The sequence below is a fragment of the Lutra lutra genome, chromosome 2, assembly GCF_902655055.1.
Source record: "Lutra lutra chromosome 2, mLutLut1.2, whole genome shotgun sequence".
Classification (NCBI taxonomy): Eukaryota; Metazoa; Chordata; class Mammalia; order Carnivora; family Mustelidae; genus Lutra; species Lutra lutra.
Window position 1 is genome coordinate 171,609,038 of NC_062279.1, and position 20,789 is coordinate 171,629,826.

The window sequence follows — 20,789 nt, forward strand, 5'->3', positions numbered from 1 at the left end:
TACAATACAAATTTTAATACAAATTAGATTTTTAAAGAATCACACACTGTAAAAAGATATGAAAACATCAAGATGAACTAATGAAAGACAAAGTATCTGACAACCCATTTCATTCTAACATTGACTGCAAAACTCCTAATGATACACGATGGGGTATTTTGACATTGAATTTAATTTTTATCTTGAGCTTGCAGGTGGCAAGATTTTACTTTTGGCAGTTTGACAACTATACTTGAAAGGGTCCCAAGACCTTGTAGGTATCAGCTAGACAGATGGTCAAGGTACAAAGACATTCTGCATCTTTCTTTTTTTTTTTCCTACTAGAGGTCTTTACAACCAAATAGTGTCATTAGAATGTAAAGCTTATTCAGCATTTGACTACTGGGGTAGTCAAGGTGTTTTGAAAGCTCTCTCCATCCTTCCGTCTCTGAGATAAAAGATGACAAAATATCTGATCCACTCCACTGAAGACGGAGAGAGGACAGGGAAAAAGCCCACCCCCTCAAAAAAAAGCTTCCACTCGGCTTAAAACAAAGCCGAGTTTTGCCCACTCTGTGGCAAAAGAGAATGACAAAAGAGAATGTTGACAACATTCTCTGTTTTTGTTAAAAGAGTAGCATACAGGAATGAGGTGGGTGGCCATTTAAAATATGGTTACAGGGGCGCCTGGGTGGCTCAGTGGGTTAAGCCTCTGCCTTCGGCTCAGGTCATGATCCTGGGGTCCTGGAATCAAGCCCCGCATCCGGCTCTCTGCTCAGCAGGTAGCCTGCTTCCCTTTCTCTCTGCCTGCCTCTCTGACTACTTGTGATCTCTATCAAATAAATAAATAAAAATCTTAAAAAAAAACAAAAAAACAAAAAAACATTTTAAAATATGGTTACAAATCAAACTGCTTGTTCTTCTAAACAAAGGCCTATTTCATAAAGCAGCAACATAGATGCCTAATGTTTGCACTGTATTTTTATAGTCAGAAAATAATTATCAAGATGAGTAAAATCATAGGAGGGGCACTCTCAAGTGGCAATAACATATTAACACATGCACAGAGGTAGAAGGGAATTCAAAATGAGATGTTAATCTTTAAAAAAACACGTCTGTAATGACTTGTCACAAAAATAGCACTTCTTCACACTATAAGGAATTTAAGAATCTTAGCATGAAAATCACTTACCTAGCTCTTCGTTTTCAATGACTTCAAATGTGGCCCAGATATCACCTTTCATAGGAATTATATTTTTTATTGCTAATATATCATTAGTTAATTCCTCTGCTTCCATCACAGGAGATATCTATAAGAGAGGCAAAATTCCTTCAAGAATGTATGTCACACACAGAAGTCACCTAATGACAGCGCCAACAGTACTCACCCCATCTACCAACTTATGATGCTCTAAGTTTCTTACTTAGTATGCTTACCTAGCTTCTCTAAGCACACAGAAAAACAGCCTGTTCAGTTCTTCTCCATAAAGTAGAATACATTTTAATGTGAGTGCAAAAAGATATTACAGTAAAGACATAATCAGGAAGAATTTTTTTTTTCCTCACTTAGTGAGCCATTCAGATCACTCAAGGAAGGATTCACCAATGAATCTAAGGGTACTCCAGGACTAAAAATTTTTACTCATCAGTTCAGTAATCAAGAGTTCACAGCGGTTTGGTTTATTCGGTCTGGGCCCTGAATTATACACAATCGACTGCTGTCTACCATGCCAAAAAGCTCCAGGGTTTTAGTGGGCTGTGGTGTGCCCTGTCGTGCCAGTGACAGATGGTGGGATACGGGAGCAAGCTGGAGCCGGGATTTCAGGGCAGAGGGCAGAGTCTGCCGTGCCAGCCCTGAGGTCAGTTCCACAAGAGTCCCAAAGCCTCCGGCCATGGCATAACCACACCATCTTCTTCAGGGACTTTAGGCAATTCTGACTGGTTTCTTTCTTTCTTTCTTTTTTTTTAACCATTTTTTTTTTAAAGATTTTATTTATTTATTTGAGAGAGAGACAGTGAGAGAGAGCATGAGCGAGGAGAAGGTCAGAGGGAGAAGCAGACTCCCCATGGAGCTGGGAGCCTGATGTGGGACTCGATCCCGGGACCCGGGGATCATGACCTGAGCCGAAGGCAGTCGTCCAACCAACTGAGCCACCCAGGGCGTCCCTTTTTAACCATTCTTAAAGGCATACTAGACAAAAGCAAGTGACTTTCTTCAATATGATTTTAGTTCTAATGCTAAACAAACAGAAGATGTTTTAAACATTGGGATACTGCAACTGCAACCTAGTTTGCACATTTCAGTGAAAGTATGGCCCGATTTAAACATTTCTTCAAAAAGTAATGTGCTGGGACGCCTGGGTGGCTCAGTTGGTTAAGCAGCTGCCTTCGCTTCAGGTCATGATCCCGGGGTCCTGGGATCGAGTCCCACATCGGGCTCCTTGCTTGGCGGGGAGCCTGCTTCTCCCTCTGCCTGCCATTCTGTCTGCCTGTGCTCGCTCGCTCTCCTCTCTCTCTGACAAATAAATAAAATCTTTAAAAAAAAAAAATAATAATGTGCTCATTACCATTTCTCCTGTCCAGTACCAATCATAAGCAAAAGCATTCGCACTTATATAAGTAACATAAAACACACTTTCTTACAGTTATCATCTACAGTCTCTCTTCTGGACTTTTTGTGGAATGTGTAACATTCTTCAGAATGTATGAATGATACAATAAAGTCTACTGGTTTCTATTTTTAAAAGCCAAATGAAATATAATCTTCAAAGAATAAAACCTCACTATCTGGGAAAATTGGAAAACTTTAGTAGTAGAAACATTGGATGAAGCATTTCAATAATGCTGTTCACCTGAATGGCTTTAACTTTTTTTTTTTTTTTTTTTTTTTTTGTCAAGAGAGAGAGGGAGAGAGAGCAAGCACAGGCAGACAGAATGGCAGGCAGAGGCAGAGGGAGAAGCAGGCTCCCTGATGAGCAAGGAGCCCGATGTGGGGCTCGATCCCAGGACCCTGAGACCATGACCTGAGCCGAAGGCAGAGGCTTTAACCCACTGAGCCACCCAGGCGCCCCGGCTTTAACATTTTTTAAAGAAGCATAACCCTTTCTTAAAATAATAAATTATTAAGACACTAAACTGTGAAGGAGGTTGACCAAGGAATGGAAAACCGGAACTCCATTCCTTATCCCAGAAGACTCCCAAGGACAGGGAACCCCCAGAACTACTAGAACTACCCAAAGCATGCTTTGGAAATTATTACTCCAAGGAATATACAAATCAGTATGATGATCATCAGGTTAGGAATATGATGGTCAAAGTATGTGTTCTGGCTTTAACACTTATTTAATTCCCAGTTTGTATTCATGTGAACTTGAGACATTACTTGCTTCACCGGCCTCTTGGGGCTGAGGTAATGACCAGCTGAAATAAATATAACTGAAGAGTTTTCTAAAGTCTGAAGCATGAAAAAAATGTTAATGATTATTTTTACATGGTTTTTGTTATGTTTTTAAAGAAAACTTGGAGGGAAGCCTGGGTGGCTCAGTTGTTAAGCATCTGCCTGTGGCTCAGGTCATGATCCCAGGGTCCTGGGATGCAGCCTGTGTCAGGCTCCCTGCTCAGCGGGAAGCCTGCTTCTCCTTCTCCCACTCCCCCTGCTTGTATTCCCTTTCTCGCTCTCTCTGTCAAATAAATAAATAAAATCATTAAAAAAATAAAAATAAAAAAAATTAAGAGAATTTGGAGTTGTTAAAGGTGAAACTGACAGTCCTTTATATACATATACTTAAATAAGAATTTTGCTCAATTTTAGTAATTTGTATTATGGTCTTGCCAGTAAGATAAAATTAAAATGAGCTACTAAAGAGTGTGTAGGTGGAGCTAAGTCATGTGCTTTGAATACCTCTTCTCGCATTAGTGATGAACTTGTGCTGATTATCTGTACTACTTCCTTGTGTCCCCTATTACCAGCATACCACGTTCAGCATAAGAAATTTGATGTGGCCAATGAGTGGCAAGGCTCCTGCTCTTAGGGACTTATGACTGTAGTAGTTCACTCCATGTTATAAGTGAGTTAACCACTGCCACAGAGACACAATATGGAATCATTAAAAAATATAAATGAATATTACAATGTATTTAACAAAACTAAAGTCCAGAAAGATATGACTCTATTTAAACATTGGACTTTAGATGGCAGAATGTCTTCCTCACACAGAGAATGTAGTCTTAACTGAGTAGGAATCTGAATTATCACTGTTACCCTCCCTAAGGCTGATGAAACACAGAAGGGGAGAACAAGAAGGACACTTTTAATTCAGAAAAAAAGAAAAAAAAAATTTATATTCTCAAAAAAGACAAGTTCTCCAATATTCAAATCAATTGGAAGATAGGAAGTTAGTCTAGAATACAAGAGTGGAAGACCATTAATAAATAATAAAAATAATATCGACTAGTAGTATCGATTATTTATTAAACACTTATGTGCCAAGCAATTGTTTTATAAGCAGTATCCTGTTGAGGACTCACATTAATGATATGATGTAAATACTTTAATTTTCCTCATTTTATAGGTGAGATGATTGCAACTCAGAGTAAGTTAACTTGCCTAATGCTAAGATACTAGAAAGGAGAGGAACAAGTATTTGAAGTCAGGTTTTTTTCCTAGAACCTAGAGAAAATCTTAACCATAACGTAAAGCACCTAAGATGTTCTCTTTCCAAATGACTAAAACATGGACTTTCTGGAGGATACTGGAATAAAATGTCAATCCTATAAATCAGTCATTTTTTTAACTGGACAGGTAAAATATGAGAAATAATGGAAAATTCAAGATATACAAATTAATGCATATTAATACTTGCAACTTCCAAAAGTACTCTTTACATACATCTTTAGGACTCACCCGAATTATAATACTGCAGTCAGGTTCCTTCCTTTCTACATACACTTCAATTAACAAATCTCCAGCCTGGGAAACCTAGAAAGGGGCAAATGTGAAAATAGCAAATATAAGTATGACACTTAAGACACAAAGCCAAATATTTCATAATAGTGAAATGAGCCTGTTAATACCCATTTTCCAGATGCAGCTGAGAAGGAATCTACACAAATGGCCATTTCTTTTTTCCATCTCTTAATCAAGAGTTTAATATCCTGAATACTCTTATATTCTTAGTAAAATAATGAATCTGGCTACAATGAGAAGGAATATGCTGACGTCAACAACAGAAGTTGTAAGAGCCATCACCATGTGTGTTAATAGGATAAACAAAATGAGAAGTGAAAATGATCCACATGTAACTTGCTCTAAGCTATAGTGTGGGTACAATAACAATAATAAAAAGGGAAAAAAGGTGTTGCTAAATTTTCAAAGAGATACGTCCAAAAACTGACATTTGAGGATAAATTAGCTTGGAGCTATATTAAACTAAAATAGAGAAAATATATTTAGCAAAGAAAAAAAAGTGAAGTATAAAGAATAAAGTAGATGAAAAGAGAAGTTTTTATTTTAATTATTGTTAGCCAACCATTTAGTGTTCCAATATTTGGGTCACTATTATATCCCAGCAGACATATTAAATGAAGAAGAGACAATCCAGAAAATAAAAACCATAAGATATCGCTATGTACATCGACAGTATAATGTGGAAAAGGGTAATGAAAAACCACATGAATCTATGAAAAATATTTTGAGTAGCTTTATTTAGAAACTGCCTTAAGTTATGTAACCACTTAGAAATAGTATCTCCCAATTTTATTTATTTATTTTTTTTTAAAAGATTTTATTTATTTATTTGACAGAGAGAAATCACAAGTAGGCAGAGAGGCAGGCAGAGAGAGAGGAGGAAGCAGGCTCCCTGCCGAGCAGAAAGCCCGATGTGGGGCTCGAACCCAGGACCTGGGATCATGACCTGAGCCGAAGGCAGCGGCTTAACCCACTGAGCCACCCAGGCGCCCCAGTATCTCCCAATTTTAAAAAATGATTGTATTGGAGAAACAGTCATCCCGAAGATAAATTTGCCTAAAAGTAAAACCTGATGAAGAAATTAGTGAGGAGAACATTAAAAATGTACTTTGAGGAAGTTCTTAATTATACTGGCAGTAGAGACTTAGAAAAGCTTATTTCCAATTTTTCTTCCTCACTTTCGATGCTACACAAAAATTCAAGGGAAGAAAAGATACAGTTGATATTTCTACTTTTCACTGTGTTTGCATAAACAACTCTCCAGGAAGGAAGGACACATTTTAAAAATTAAAAACGCAAACACAAAGGACTCATAGAAGCCAAAACAAGAATACCTAAGAAATTCAAACGGGGATAAGATATGGAGACTGTCAGAAAAAAACACCATAGCAGAGTTTTCAATGGATTATAGAAAAACAGATTTCTCCAAAGTCTTCCACTTTTCTGGTCCAATTACTCTGTTTTGTAGATAATTCTTTTCTTCTACTTATGGACTCAATTAAAAAGCAGCCAAGACTCATTACTGTAATATGAATATAAAAGAAAAATGCAGAAGGACACTGATACTTTATCTAATAACAACATAGGTTATGCTGCCAGAGATTATCCCTTGGACTCACACAACCCTTTATTTCATGACTGAAACTCCCTAAAAAGCAGTAATTCAAGAGAACTGATAAGGAGCTAGGTTTTTTAGTGTTATGGTTAACTCCTCTAAAAGCTGCATTAATACTTGGGGTCAAAATGGAGGAGATGCTTTCTTAGGTAAGTACTTTATCACAGTACTAGTACTCAGGGATCTTGGGTACTAGAAATGAAGCTTTTCCTTCCCTCCTTGCTATGGAATGGTAGCTCCATGACTTCTCTAATATTTCAGGAATAAGGTAAATTTAGAGTCAACTAATAAGGAAGCATTTGCCTCATTCTCTGAGTATATCTATAAACAGGATATATTTGACCTATGGATATTATTTATTTACATTGGTATCCTGAATCCAATATAATTCAAAGTGATTAGAGGAACATTAAATATGAATTTTAAGAAAGTCTAACGAAGGTTCATCAAACAAGGCAAGGTACGTTGGAAAACTGCTGCGCAACCTGAACACACGAATCCAATACAATGCAACCGAAGCAAGCAAAAGAAGATTTAGAAAATAGTCAATTTAAGACATAAATCAGCATATGTGACAAAGATGACATTAGAAACATTCCACTAATATAATCATCTGAGAGCATGCAGAGCAAAAGTGTAGAAGAAATAATTTATATTTTCAAAATCATAATGGAAACAATCATTATAGACCTGAGTTTTCCATTTACTCTAGTATCTTTTTGGCTTTAAAGGCTTCCTTTGAAATCCACTGGCATTTTTAATAGCGCATTTGTAAGTAAAATTGATTTTACAAAGGGCATTAATAAGATTAATAACGATTTTTCCCTCTGTATTTTGAAAAATTTATTTTAACATACTTTGACATTTTGCATATAAGCAACATGCTGCAGAATTATGCAACTATTTTATCTAGGTTTTTTTCCATTACTTTTACTTTGCTTCATATAGGAACTTAAAAATAAATACAACAAACATCTTTACTTACAACAGAAGTTTTTGTTTTTTGTGATTTTTTTTTTAATTCTTTGGAGATCTAACTAATACTACTCACTTGAGTGTCTTTCCACTTGGTAATAAAGCTATTTTCTATGTCCATTTGTTTGACTTGGTCTTCTTTAACCTGTTTAAAATATAATTTGGGATATTCTAATAAAATACAAGGAGTTATGGTACTCATCCTCACATAACTCTTCAGGAATTTAAAGACCAACAATTTAAAAATAAATGAGAATGGCCATCTTAATCAGCATGGGCCCACACAGCTAGGGCAGAAATAAAGCCAACATAACAGAGCCTCATAAAGTTCAGAGCATTTTATGATGACATCACTTCAAGCTGTGGATTCCAGCAACGGAAGCTATATCACCTAAGCAACTTAATAAGCAAGGGGCTGATGAATGATTTGCTAGAGTTTATGTAGGTTAAGGGACAAGACTCATGTCTCAAACTGAAATGCTCATTAAGTGCATACGAAATTTCCATCACTTCAAGTTGGAATTAGCAAAACTATGAAAATAACCATTTGATTTTTTATTTATGTAACAGTACAAAAATAGAAAATAAAGAGAGCACATAAAGCCGCACATTTTGTTCCCGAATTCTTTCATTTTTCAGCATCAGAATTATTGCGAAGAAGCTGCTGTTGATCAAAAACAGTGGACACATATAGAAAGAAAATTAAAAAGAGATCAAAGAGCAAAGAGAACCCAATAACTTTGGTGTCCTTTCCTACATAAATTGAGATACAAACTGTGTGTTTTTATTTTATTAAAAGAGTTTCTTTCCCTTGGCTAAGGAATCTTGTGATCATTTACATTAAGAATGTAAGAAGTCTACATATAATAACCTACTACATTAACCAACTTGATTTCAACTAACATATCCATAACCCTGGAAAACAAGAAGTCTTATACAGCACTATTTAAGAGTGCCCCAAAGGTTAAATGACAGCCATGCCAGTGGTAATTAAGATGCCAGTGGTAATTAGGTGACGGAACTGGACCTCTGACTCAGATCCATTACATTCAAATTCTGGGCTTACTTCCTCTATTTTTACTTCTTTCAACTAAGAAATCATTCTTATTCTGACAGTTTTCTGATGAAACATGAATATACTGACTTCATAAAATAGCAAATTGAAAGTCAAATAATTAGAACAGGTAACTTAGTAAAAACCACCTGATAATTATTTCAGGTTTTGTTTTTTTTTTAAATTTCTAAGACACAATTAAAAGAAAACACTAAAATGCATTCAATTACAGAATTTCTCAGCCTGGTATTTATTGCCAAATTTGTGAAATTCATAATTTCACACCTCTGAGTAGACACACTTACTGCATGCACATACTGAAAAAGAAAAAAAAAACAAAAAAACAGAAACATCATAAATTGAAATATTCTGTCCAAAAGATACCAGAGGGCTTTCAAAGCAGCCAAATTTAAATGAATGGCTATAGCTTAAAAGGCTAGTTGTATCTAATGTATTAAAAATCATATAATTATCCTTTATTTTTAGATATTCATAAAGACTTGATTATAAACATCCTAAAATGTATTTTTAAATTTGCCAACAGTAATATCAAAACTATTTTAACAAGGTCAGGATATAAAATATTTACCTCAAATATCTCAACATAATTATTAATTAAGTCCTCGATTACATTCACTTCTTCACTAGTTTGTCCCTTAGTTTGAAACAAACAGGATGAAAAGACCAAGGCCAAATTATGCGCATTCATGTGATTGATTTCTGAGCATTTCTGAACCCTGTTAGAGAAAAGCACAGCTCATTACCACACACTTCCTTTTGAAAATTTCATAGAACTTTAGTCACAATACCCATTTATCATTATTTAGCACACACATACTGAAGGTCTCTGATATAACAGGTATGGTGGTGATTTAAAGAAAAATGTTCTTTTTTCTAAGTAGTTTACAGTCTAGTTAACATAAGAAAAAAACTAAAAGAAGATACGATTACAAGTTACAAAGCAGTACTTGTTGGTTGATTGGAGGAGGGACCTTCTATATTCTAATAATTCCAGATAATGGTGAAACCTGCGGCTAAGGCATAAAGATGTGCTTGCACAGTAGCGGAAAATGACCAGAGGGACTGAAGCATAAATGAAAGAGGAACTAGGGGGCAGTAGGTAAGCAGGAAACAAGGCAGGAAAGGTGAATTGGGAGGCATTTAGAAGAGAGTTCCAAATTCAAGGTTCTTCAAGGCTAAACTGAGTTTTCCAGGAAGGGCAATCAGGTGAGAGAACACTCGGCACCATGTGTTTGTATGGTTGTTCAAAACTGGATATTCTATTTCAAGAAGCAAACACTTAACTTAAAAATACAATTATACTTTTCTTGGATATTATTAAGAATGGCTTTTTGCAATGAACAGACACAAACAGAGGAGTCAACTCTCCCCATGAAGAGGCTACAACATGTGGGTTTTACAGAGCCCTGAAAGTTCCGTGATCTTGAACAACACAATTGGAACTGTGTGGATCCACTTCTACGTGGATTCTTTTCCGTAGATACAGTACAGTAGTATAAATATGTTTCGTGACTTAATAACCTTCAATAACTGTAAGAATATAGTATGTAACACGTCTGTCACATATAGTGCATGTTAACTGACTATGTATGTTACTGGTAAGGCTTCTGGTTGACAGTGGGCGATTAGTAGTTAAGTTCAGAGGTGGGGAGTCAGAAGTTATACGTGGATTTTCAACTGCGTCTGGGAGCAGTGCCCCTCAATCCTGCATGGTTCAAGGGTAAAATATATTCACAAACGTTGAGTGTAAAGTGATTTGAATAATACTACATGTGTTTAGAGGAAATTTACATTGATAAAAATGCACAGATGATAACTATAAGTGATACACACATGGAGGTATCTGTTGATATAGTCACTGACTATATATAATAGGACTCTGCTCGACTGTCTAATTACATCTGTAAATTTTAAAATAGATACTAAAAAAGGGAGACCAGTTGTATCAAAGGAATAAAACAAGACTAAGTTAGGTACCCCTGTCTATAGAAAGCAGATTCTTGTAGTTACAAAAAAAGAGTAAAAGGTGACAGGAATATATATATGATGATATAAGAAACTTGGAAAAAAATACCAAATTGCACAGCAGAGACAGAGCAAGTGTAATCATCATATGTGATTTATAAGATGCAAAAGGAATGGCAAGTTAATGGGGGGGTATAATAACTGTGGACATCCCTCTCAAAACCACTTCTGTACTTTTATCACACTAAATTATAACATCTGGAAAATTTATCTGCAGGTCTGCCTGTGCGACTAGAATCGAAGCATCGCCCCATCAGGGACTCTTGCTTTAATCACCCTGGAGCATGTAATAAATATCTGGTGAATGGAATTAAGTAAATGTTAGTCATGGAGGAAGTGATCTGTTATCCTGGGCAGGGATGGAATTAAATGCTAAATCAACCTGACCTTATCCAAATCGACCTCTCAAACTTCTGACAACTCTATCAAACGCTCCTGCCTTCTGTGAGACTTCCTTCTGCCATAGAATACCTCTTTGCTAGTCTTTACCTCTCTCCTCTTCCATTTCTGCAGCTGCCTCCGTTTCTGGCATAAAGTCCACACTAGGATATTTTCCTCCCCTTCCTTTTTTTCTCTGCCCCACACTCTGGTCATTTCCAAGTGCTCCCAGTCTGCTCACTGAGTCTCTTCTCAGGCATTCTCATTAACAAGGGAACGGTTTCCTGATTCATTTCTCAGCATCTACTCCAATCTCTTCCCAGTCAATCCCATTCACGGGTTATTGTCCTTAAGTGGATTTGATCACTCTTTATTACCTAAAGGAATAAAATCTAAATGTTTTTACATGACCACCTGAGCCTTTCACAACTACCTGCCAGCCAACAACAAACCAGCTGATCCCCGGCACACCTGTTTGCCAGAAAATATCCTCCACTCATTTCCTGTACTTACCTTCTTTTCACACCCAGCTCACATACCCCTTGTGATGCGAAGCATCCCCTGGATGTCAACCCACGACAAGTCACTCAATCCTTCTGCCCATGCTAAAATTCTTTATTTTAAAAGCTGTCCCAATGTTGCTGTTTTTCCCTAAAAAATACAAAATGCCCTGTAGCACCCCTGGGCGTTCACTTGGACATCCAGATGCTCTGTTTGGAACAGTGGACTTTAAGATTTTTTTATCTTTATGTATTATTATCACATATTTCTATTCACATAGAATCTTAATAGGTACTGTTTTGTACATAGTAGGCACTAAAATATAGCCAGTTGAAACATATGTCAGTTGAAGAAAAGGAGGGAGGGCGCAGGATAGGAACTCATTATCTCAAATTCAAATCGGAACTAAGAATTTTAAGATTCTTTTTTTTTTTTTTAAAGATTTTATTTATTTATTTGAGAGAGAGACAGAGAGAGAGAGCATGAGCAAGAAGGTCAGAGGGAGAAGCAGACTCCCCATGGAGCTGGGAGCCCGATGCGGGACTTGATCCCTGGACTCCGGGATCATGAACTGAGCCGAAGGCAGTCGTCCAACCAACTGAGCCACCCAGGCGTCCCTTGAATTTTAAGATTCTTAACCACCTGGGTGGCTCAGTTGGTTAAGTATCTGACTCTTGATTTTGGCTCAGGTCATGATCTCAGGATTATGGGATCAAGCCCCACATCAGGCTTCTACACTAAGCAGGGAGTCTGCTTTAGATTCTCCTGACCTCTCTCTTCCCCCCTACCCACCCCGAGAGTGTGTGCCCACTCTCTCTCAATCAACAGATTTTAAGAAAAATTAAGTATAAATCAATGTTTAAAATGTTAACTTAATGAACTCTAGCAACCCGGTCATCATTAAAGTATTTGAAGAAAAACCTGTTCCAATGTCTCCTTAGGGATAGGACTATATAACATATATACTACACTTGTATGGTGTCATAAGAAAATCAGTTTAATAGTAATGAAGTTTACATGCATGAGAAGTGGTAGTGGGAAAAGAAACATAACAAAAAAAGAAACTGTGAAGAATTTCTGAACGTAGACCACAAATAACGTAGTTTTAGTAGAATCCAACTTCACCAAAATTCATTCGAGAGAGTCCTGCATCCGTGCGGGAAGGATTATGGCTACAATGATATTCCTTAAACATATTCACACTTGTTAAAGTTCTGTAGTAATTCTTGCAGACAGCAAAACAAACCAGCCTTTCATTTCAATGGAAAAGGGTTTTTTTTGTTTTTTTGTTTTTTTTCCAAACATTCCTCATCCTTCAGAGATCCCACTTTTCAAGGAACTATTATATTCTTCCTCTCCTCCCAAATGGAGGAAACTACATACCTTGACATAGAAAATATTTGATTTCTAAACTGTTCTCCTCTAATCAACAGCCTGACACTAAAATGCTGGAATTACCAGTTAGATACAAATTCATAATGAAGAATTAAAAGTTTCTGTAAAAACCATCATGAGAAAATACTATGCTCACCGACAGACGCCTCCTAGAGAATTCTGATCTCTGTACTTCCTTCTCTTCTCCAGCTTCCCTCTTAGATGAGTTTCAAGAAAGTTTGTGCTTATGCATTGGACTCATCTGGGGGATGCTGCACCTGATTATTTCGAATTCATTTAAGAAATCTTCCATATGCTATTTATCTGAAACAGGCCTTAGTTACAGAAAGAAACACTAAAGCGATAGTTCACTGGGAGTTTCATTTTAAAACCATTTTCTTCACTCATCCTCCTGCCCACCTACTCTGGTAACCACCAGCTTTTCTCCGTATTTAAGAATCTGGCATTTTTTTTGGTCTTTTTTTTTTCTTTGTTCATTTCTTTCTTAAATTCCTCAGGCAAGTGAAACCATACGGTATTTGTCTTTCTCAGTCTGATTTACTTCACTCGGTATAACATCCTCCAGGTCCATCCATGTTGTTGCAAATAACAAAAATCTCATTATTTTTTATGGCTGAGTAATATTTCATTGTGTATACTTGCTACCACTTCTTCATCTGTTCATCTATTGATGGACACTTAACATTGCTTCTATGACTTGGCTATTATAAATAAAACTGCAACAAACATGGGGGTGCATATATCTTTTTGAATTAGTGCTTTTATTTTCTTTGAGTAAAATCTGGTAGTGGAATTACTAGATTATATGGTAATTCTATTTTTAGTCTTTTGAGGAACATCCATACTGTTTCCATAGTGGCTACACTGTTGCGTATTTCCGTCAACAGTGCAAGACAGGTCCCTTTTCTCCACATCCTTGCCAACACTTATTATTTTTCTGTCTTTTTGTTACTAGCCATTCTGACTGGCATAAGGGGATATCTCATGGTAGTTTTGATTTGCATTTCCCTAATGATTAATGGTGTTGAGCATCTTTTCATGTGTCATTTAGCCATCTGTCTCCCTTGGAGAAATGTCTACTCAGGTCCTCTGCCAATTTTTAATGAGATTATATGTTCCTCTGTTATTGATTTACAGAAGTTCTTCATATAGTTTGAACATTAACCCTTTATTGGATATGTCATTGTAAATATCTTCCCCCATTCAGTAGGCTGCCTTGTTTTGTTGATAGTTTCCTTTATTGTGCAAAAGCATTTTATTTTGGTGCAGTCCCAACAGTTTATTTTTACTTTTGTTTCCCTTGCCCGAGGAGACATCGAGAAAGATTTTTCTAAAGTCAATGTCAAAGAAATAACAGTCTATGTCCTCTTCTAGGATTTTTATTGTTTAAGGTCTCACATTTAGGTATTTAATCCATTTCAGTCTGTTTTTTGTGTATGGTGTTAGAAAGTGGTCCAGTTTCTTTTACATGTAAGCTGTCTGGTTCTCCTAGCACCACTTGTTAAAGAGACTGTCTTTTCCCTATTGTATATTCTTGCCTCCTTTGTCATAAATTGACCATGTAAGCATGAGTTTATTTCTGGACTCTCTATTCTGTTCCACTGCGTTATGTGTCTATTTGTGTGCCAGTACCACACTGTTTCAGTCACTAGAGCTTTGTAGGATATCTTAAAATCTAGGATTGTGGTACTTCCAGCTTTGCTGCTATTTCTCAAGATTGTTTTGACTATTTGGGAACTTCTGTGGTTCCATGCAAATTTTAGGATTACTTGATTTTAATTCTATAAAAAATTATGTTGGAATTTTGAAAGGAATTGCATTAAATCTACAGATTGGTTTAGGAAGTATGGACATTTTATAATTTAATTCTTCCATTCTTTGAACACAGTATATCTTTCCATTTACTTCTGTCATCTTCAGTTCCTTTCATCGGTGTTTTAGAGTTTTTGGAGTACAAATCTTTCCTTTCACTTCATTGGCTAAGCTAATTCCTAAAGTATTTTATTACTTTTGGTGCAATTATAAATGGAACTATTGTCTTAATTTCTCTTTCTGCTACTTCATTATTAGCCTCTAAAAATGCAACAGATTTCTCTATATTCATTTTGTATCCTACGACCTTACTGAATACATTTATCAGTTCTAGTAGTTTTTTGGTAGATTGAAACCATTTTTAAGATATGATGGGAAATTTACAGCCCCATATAGAAAGTTTGCTACACTGCTTTACATTTAAGATACAATGCCTTACTGAATGTCATGTTTGAAATGTCTAGGAAAGCTCATGAAACCGCTCACCTGTAAAGGTGTTCAATTACAGCTGCCAACGTTGCTCGGTTGACCCCTGGAAGAGAACGTATAAATGCTCCATACTTTTTAATTCTTTCCTTGTCATCTTGAGTATCTAGATGTTCAAAACAAAACAAAACACAAAACAATCTTAAGCCTAAATTAATAGTCTATACTACACATCTGCCTTTTAACACTATTTTAAAATAGTATTCATTATTATTTCACTAAGTGATCTAATTGAGTTTCAATAGAATAAACATTCAAACTTCTCTAATTCTGGCAAAGCACTTACATCAACATTATGTGGTAATAAGCTATAGTTCTAATACTTTCTAATTAAAAATGAAGCACTTTCAAAACCCAGGTTTGCATTTTATCTCTCACTTGATGAACTACTGAACTTCAACTAATAGGAATATATTCAATTAAGAACTCATATTGGAATACAAATTGAAAGATAAACCAAAAGTACTTTCTTTGGCTATGGAAAGATTTCACTATCTTTGTTATTTGAAAATGACATTTGTGATTGTGTGTGTGTGTGTGTGTGTGTGTGTGTGTGAGAAATCACAAAAATCTTACCAAAACTACGAACCATCCCAAAGCTATGAACTGCATTACCCTGCAGATTCATGTAGAGGGCCTCTTACCAAACCTGGTACCTCCAACTCCTTGGAAAAGAGAAGGGGGCAATGGAAGAAACCATGTGCAGCCCTGACAGCTATGACACAGACTTACAGGAGGATGGACCCTCTGTTATGGAGAGGGGGGTGAAAAGGAATTATGCTTCCCTCTCCTAACCTCCTAAGTCAAATACTTGGAGAAACTAGGCCCAGGAACCCCCGAAGTTCTAGACTCTAAAGATGTGTAGTGGTGGTCTGATCTGACCTGCTAGCTCACAGGGGAAATGAAAGGCCATTCTTCAAACAAATAACTTGTACTGACTTTGTACCTTAAGGAGATTGCACTTAGATATTCCCTTGCAATTTCCAACTACCTTTGGAAACAAGACTTTTTCATTTTCTGCTTAGCCCTACCTATTCTTTTCACAGAAAGCCAGCAGCACATTAATGATTCTTTAAAAGTACACGGTCACTTTTAAAGGGCACTAGGATCCCTGGGGAAGTAAGAAACTCTGTGGTACATTTTTGAAGTATACTCTTATTCAAAACTGTAACTGATAGCTCTTTTGTACTGATACAGTCTGCACGGAAGGTCTATGAAAATAAACATGATCATGTTGACTTAAATGTGCTAGTAGATGACCCTCTATAAGCAAGAGTGGAAAACACCCAAATTATATTCAAAGGACTACACTGGAAGTGGATGAAGAATTATCTATCATCTCTAGTACAATCCAAACACTGACCCTCTTCTCATCCAGTTTCTAACTGTAATGGTATTTACTTAATAAAATGTAATTAATTCTATTATACTTATAAGAAGTCATTCTAGTAAAGCATATTTTCACAAATCTAATAAGGATAAAATAGATGGTATTTTCAAAGTAAAGCTTAAGCAATTTTTAAGTAAAACTTAAGATAGATTTCAGGTCATACAGAAAATACAAAGAAATGTTCAGCTAGCCACAGACTTCAGACAATTTAATGGTGTTCTTAGAAGAATAGATCATATATCATATAAATAGGTGGTATGACACTGTAAGGCATTCTTTGCCTCAGTGCACAGGACCCAAGAGAGCTCTCCTATGAGGTCACCCAGAAAGTTCCAGTTTATTCTTGTCAGATCCAACACAAGGCACTTCTGACAAGTCAGGGCTATGCTGGATCTAAAAGCAAATAACTTTAAGGCTATCTGACCTCGTATCTGAAACCTTCTCCAAGAAAATTCTCAAAGAATTCACATTCAAGTAAAAGATAAACACATTACTCTTTGACATATGCTACTATCTACCAACTACCTCCTCCTGATAGATTGACAACATTAAAGACATCTTTGTCATAGACCCTGATAATTGAACAAAAGCCTCAAATTTTTGATAACTGACTTTACAACAAATTATAAGCCTTTATTGAGATGCTATAAATAATTTCATAGTTATAAATTACAAAGAAATGTTTCTGAAACAAAAATGAGGGTGGCAAGATAACTGGGCTTAAAGAGATGTATTATTTATTCTGTATTTTATATCCCACGTAATTATGCAGTCAACTCTCTTTGTGATTGGAGTTGAACCTATTGATTTGAGCAGCATCAGGAGGCAAACAAAAGGCTTCTGACTTGGGCAATTGTGAAAAGCTTTAATATCAATCCCACTCCCTTCTTGCTGACACTAATACAGATCATTCTTGGGATAATTTTCCAAACTGTGGATGTTTTATGACATCATTTCCACATTAATCCCTTAAGTATCACGTTTATATTTTAAATTAAACAAATACATTCACTGGAAAAGCCTATTTCTCGATAGAGAAGTATCATATAGTCAAATTCAAAGGCCACTTTTGCAAAAATCCTAAACAGAGTAAATGTACAAGTGAGAAATATATTAGTAAATTATCATAAAAATTCAATGACAAATTTTTTTAAATTGAAAAAATAAAGATTGAAAATCATTTTGAAATACTGTAGATATAGGAGAAATGCTTGTGGTTTATTACTATAATAAGGATTACATAAATTATAGGTGTAGGACAAACACTATAAAATATATAAAAATGAAAACAGTTCTATTAGAAAAATGGGATTAAAGGTAATGCTTACATTTAAAAGTCTTCATTTTTGTAATGTTTCTGTAAAAGGAGTTATTTTGAATTAATGGATATAGATGTAGGTTTTACTGAATCAATTTAACCTAGTAAGTGATTAAATAAACTACTTTTCTAGGGTCATTTCTTAAATAGGTTATCTTACAGTGTAGCAAAATTGTCTTTTTTTTTTAATTAATTAATGAAAAATGAAGAAGGAAAGAGTTAAAAAAAATACTGTTAAAAAAAATACTGTTTTACCCCCTACAGAGGTAGAGTAAATGATACAGGCAAAGAGCCAATGAGGGAATGGGATAAAATCAAACTTATATTACACCTTTCATTTTAATCTTAATGACAAATTAATAGCATACATGGACCTGACCATAAAACTTCAAAGTTAACACAAACACTAAGAAATCTGAAAACTATGAATTACTTTAATACACTACTTAGCAATTATTACTAGAAATTTCTTTTAGGTAGATACAAATAATTGATATTTGCACAATTTCTGTTCTAAGCCATTATGTACATTGATCCTTTCAATTCTCAGATCAAAGATTTAAAAGATATAATTATCAAATTAGAAGACAAGCATTTATTATGTTCTATATTATATGTATTACCTAAAGCAGAGATCCAATACGGATAGAGCTCCTTAGTAAGAAGTGCATCGTCAATGTCAGAGAGAAAATTTTTCAACACGCCTGTCACATCTTCAAGCTGATGCTTTCCCGCTCTCAATTTAAAGCTTCTTGCATCTTTTTTGAAACTCTCCAGAAGTTCACTTATGTGCAAAGGATCACCATTCTTTTGATAGATATATTTGTATCCTAAACCTTTGTTTAAAAAAATTATATGAAAAAAGTTGAAAATCAAAATCCACTCTTAAACCTTAGAAATAGAAAAAAATTGTGTTGGGATATTGAGCAAGACAAAATCATTATCCAAGAGTTGATAGAAACACATGAGGGAAAGAGCCTCTCCTGCCCACTAATTTAGGTGTTTAAAATGTAAACCTGATGAACTACTGCAGTCTTATCCTCAGCTGTTAGCAAGCCCCTAGTTAGCCCTTCCCTCAGTTTTTCATGGTATCTGCTTTTTTTTTTTTTTTTTTTTTTTCTTAACCAATGGTGCGCTAGCTTCACTTTGTCTCCCAGAATTCAAGCTTGTCTCCAGCTTCACCAGTAAACAGACTCTCTGGTATAATTTTTTCTTAACCCTCTGCACTCGTATTTGTATATTAATTTCTTCCTGTTTCACATTTTTTTCTTCTTCTAGATGAAGATTTGGGTCATATCCTTTGTTTTGCTTTGTTTTGTTTTTTTTGAGGCAGGGGAGAGGCAGAGAGGAAGAGCAAGAATCTCAAACAGGCTCCACACTCACCACAGAGCTCAGTGTGGGACTTGATCTCAGGTCCCTGAGATCATGACCTGAGCTGAAATCAAGAATCAGATGCTCAACCAATGGAGCCACGCAGGCACCCTGAGGGTCATCTCCTTTACAAAGTTATTGGTTCATTAAGTGCCCCATGTAAACTAAAGGGGAGAGGTGTGGTTAGTAAGAGGAAGAGGAGTAAAGAGGAGTGATGGTAATGATGATAATGCAAAAAATAAATAAATAAATTAAATAAATTAAATGGTACCTTTGCCCCCCTCTCAGGTCTCTGGGTTTCTCCTCCTTCCAAAACCCTGCTGAATTTCCTATATTTATTCTTCCTACCATCTCACCCTCACTCCTTTTCATCTTTGAGCCACAATCTTGCTTCTGTGCCCAATCCCCACGCAATTGGGACCACCTTCATCAAGAATACCAATGACATCCTATTTTCTATATGTTTTCCTGTTTTTATCCAATGAGAATCCCCTGCATTATTTGACATTCAAATGAATCCATGCTAAAATTCTTTTAATTTCATGGCTTTTGTGACATTATGATCGCATATCTTCCCCCCTTTCCTCTATGATGACTCTTCCAGTCCTCTAGATATATTACCATCTAGTGTTTACTAAAGATTTCAGAAATTCATCAAGTCTCCTGTCTTCCTGACTCCCCCACAAAATTCTCAGGGTGAACCAAACTTTATCACTTCAACTACTACATATACATTTTCACCTGGGTTTTCATTTCTAAGATGTCAAACACACACACACACACACATACTTTAATACACAGATTCTTTGAAAGATAACTATAACACACACACACACACACAAAATTGTCATGGACAAATCAAAAAAATCTGAGGAATTAAGTCTCCTGTCCCATTTGCTAGGTCACCTACCAATCCCAGTATGTTCTTTATCTTGTTCCTGTATCTCAATACATGGAAGTGCCTTCTCCCCAGTCCTCTGTAAGTCAGAACTTTTCTTTCTCACTTACAATATTAAAGTGAAACAAAATAAATGTCACATACATTTTTCATCATAACCTTGTTCTCAAAACTGTCCCCTTTTCTTCATCTCATGTACTATTATTTTTTGCATTCGATTCCTCACTACATTTTCACATGCCTATTTTTAGGCAACCCTCCAGTCCACCTCCACAGTGATAACAGCTTGATCTGAGATACAGGTCTGCTGGTGTAACCAAGATACTTAAAAATCTGTGTACCAAAAAAAAAAAAAAATCTGTGTACCACCTTCCCACTCATGACTCTATACATGGGCGTACGACTGTTCCTCCTTCTAGAAGTCCTATTCCCTTCTTCTTCTGAATAGCTCCTACTTTCTCTTAATCATGGTAGGCACCACATCTCACCCATGAAGCAATGACTACCCCTACTCCAGGTGAAATTCACCTCATACCGCTGACTCTCTCTACTACAGAATTTTGTACGCTTGAGATGTAACTGCCTAGTTGTTTGCCTTTGATTCA

General features: G+C 35.9%; 1 protein-coding gene across 1 annotated transcript in view; it reads right to left on the reverse strand.

Annotated features, from left to right (window-relative positions):
* The window catches only part of ARAP2 (ArfGAP with RhoGAP domain, ankyrin repeat and PH domain 2), a 187,313-nt gene that overhangs the window by 50,692 nt on the left and 115,832 nt on the right, over positions 1 to 20,789 (reverse strand). Inside the window, 6 exon segments of the mRNA XM_047719085.1 lie at positions 1,172 to 1,289; positions 4,883 to 4,957; positions 7,612 to 7,680; positions 9,179 to 9,326; positions 15,208 to 15,313; positions 18,539 to 18,751. Coding sequence (XP_047575041.1) covers positions 1,172 to 1,289; positions 4,883 to 4,957; positions 7,612 to 7,680; positions 9,179 to 9,326; positions 15,208 to 15,313; positions 18,539 to 18,751 — 729 coding nt within the window.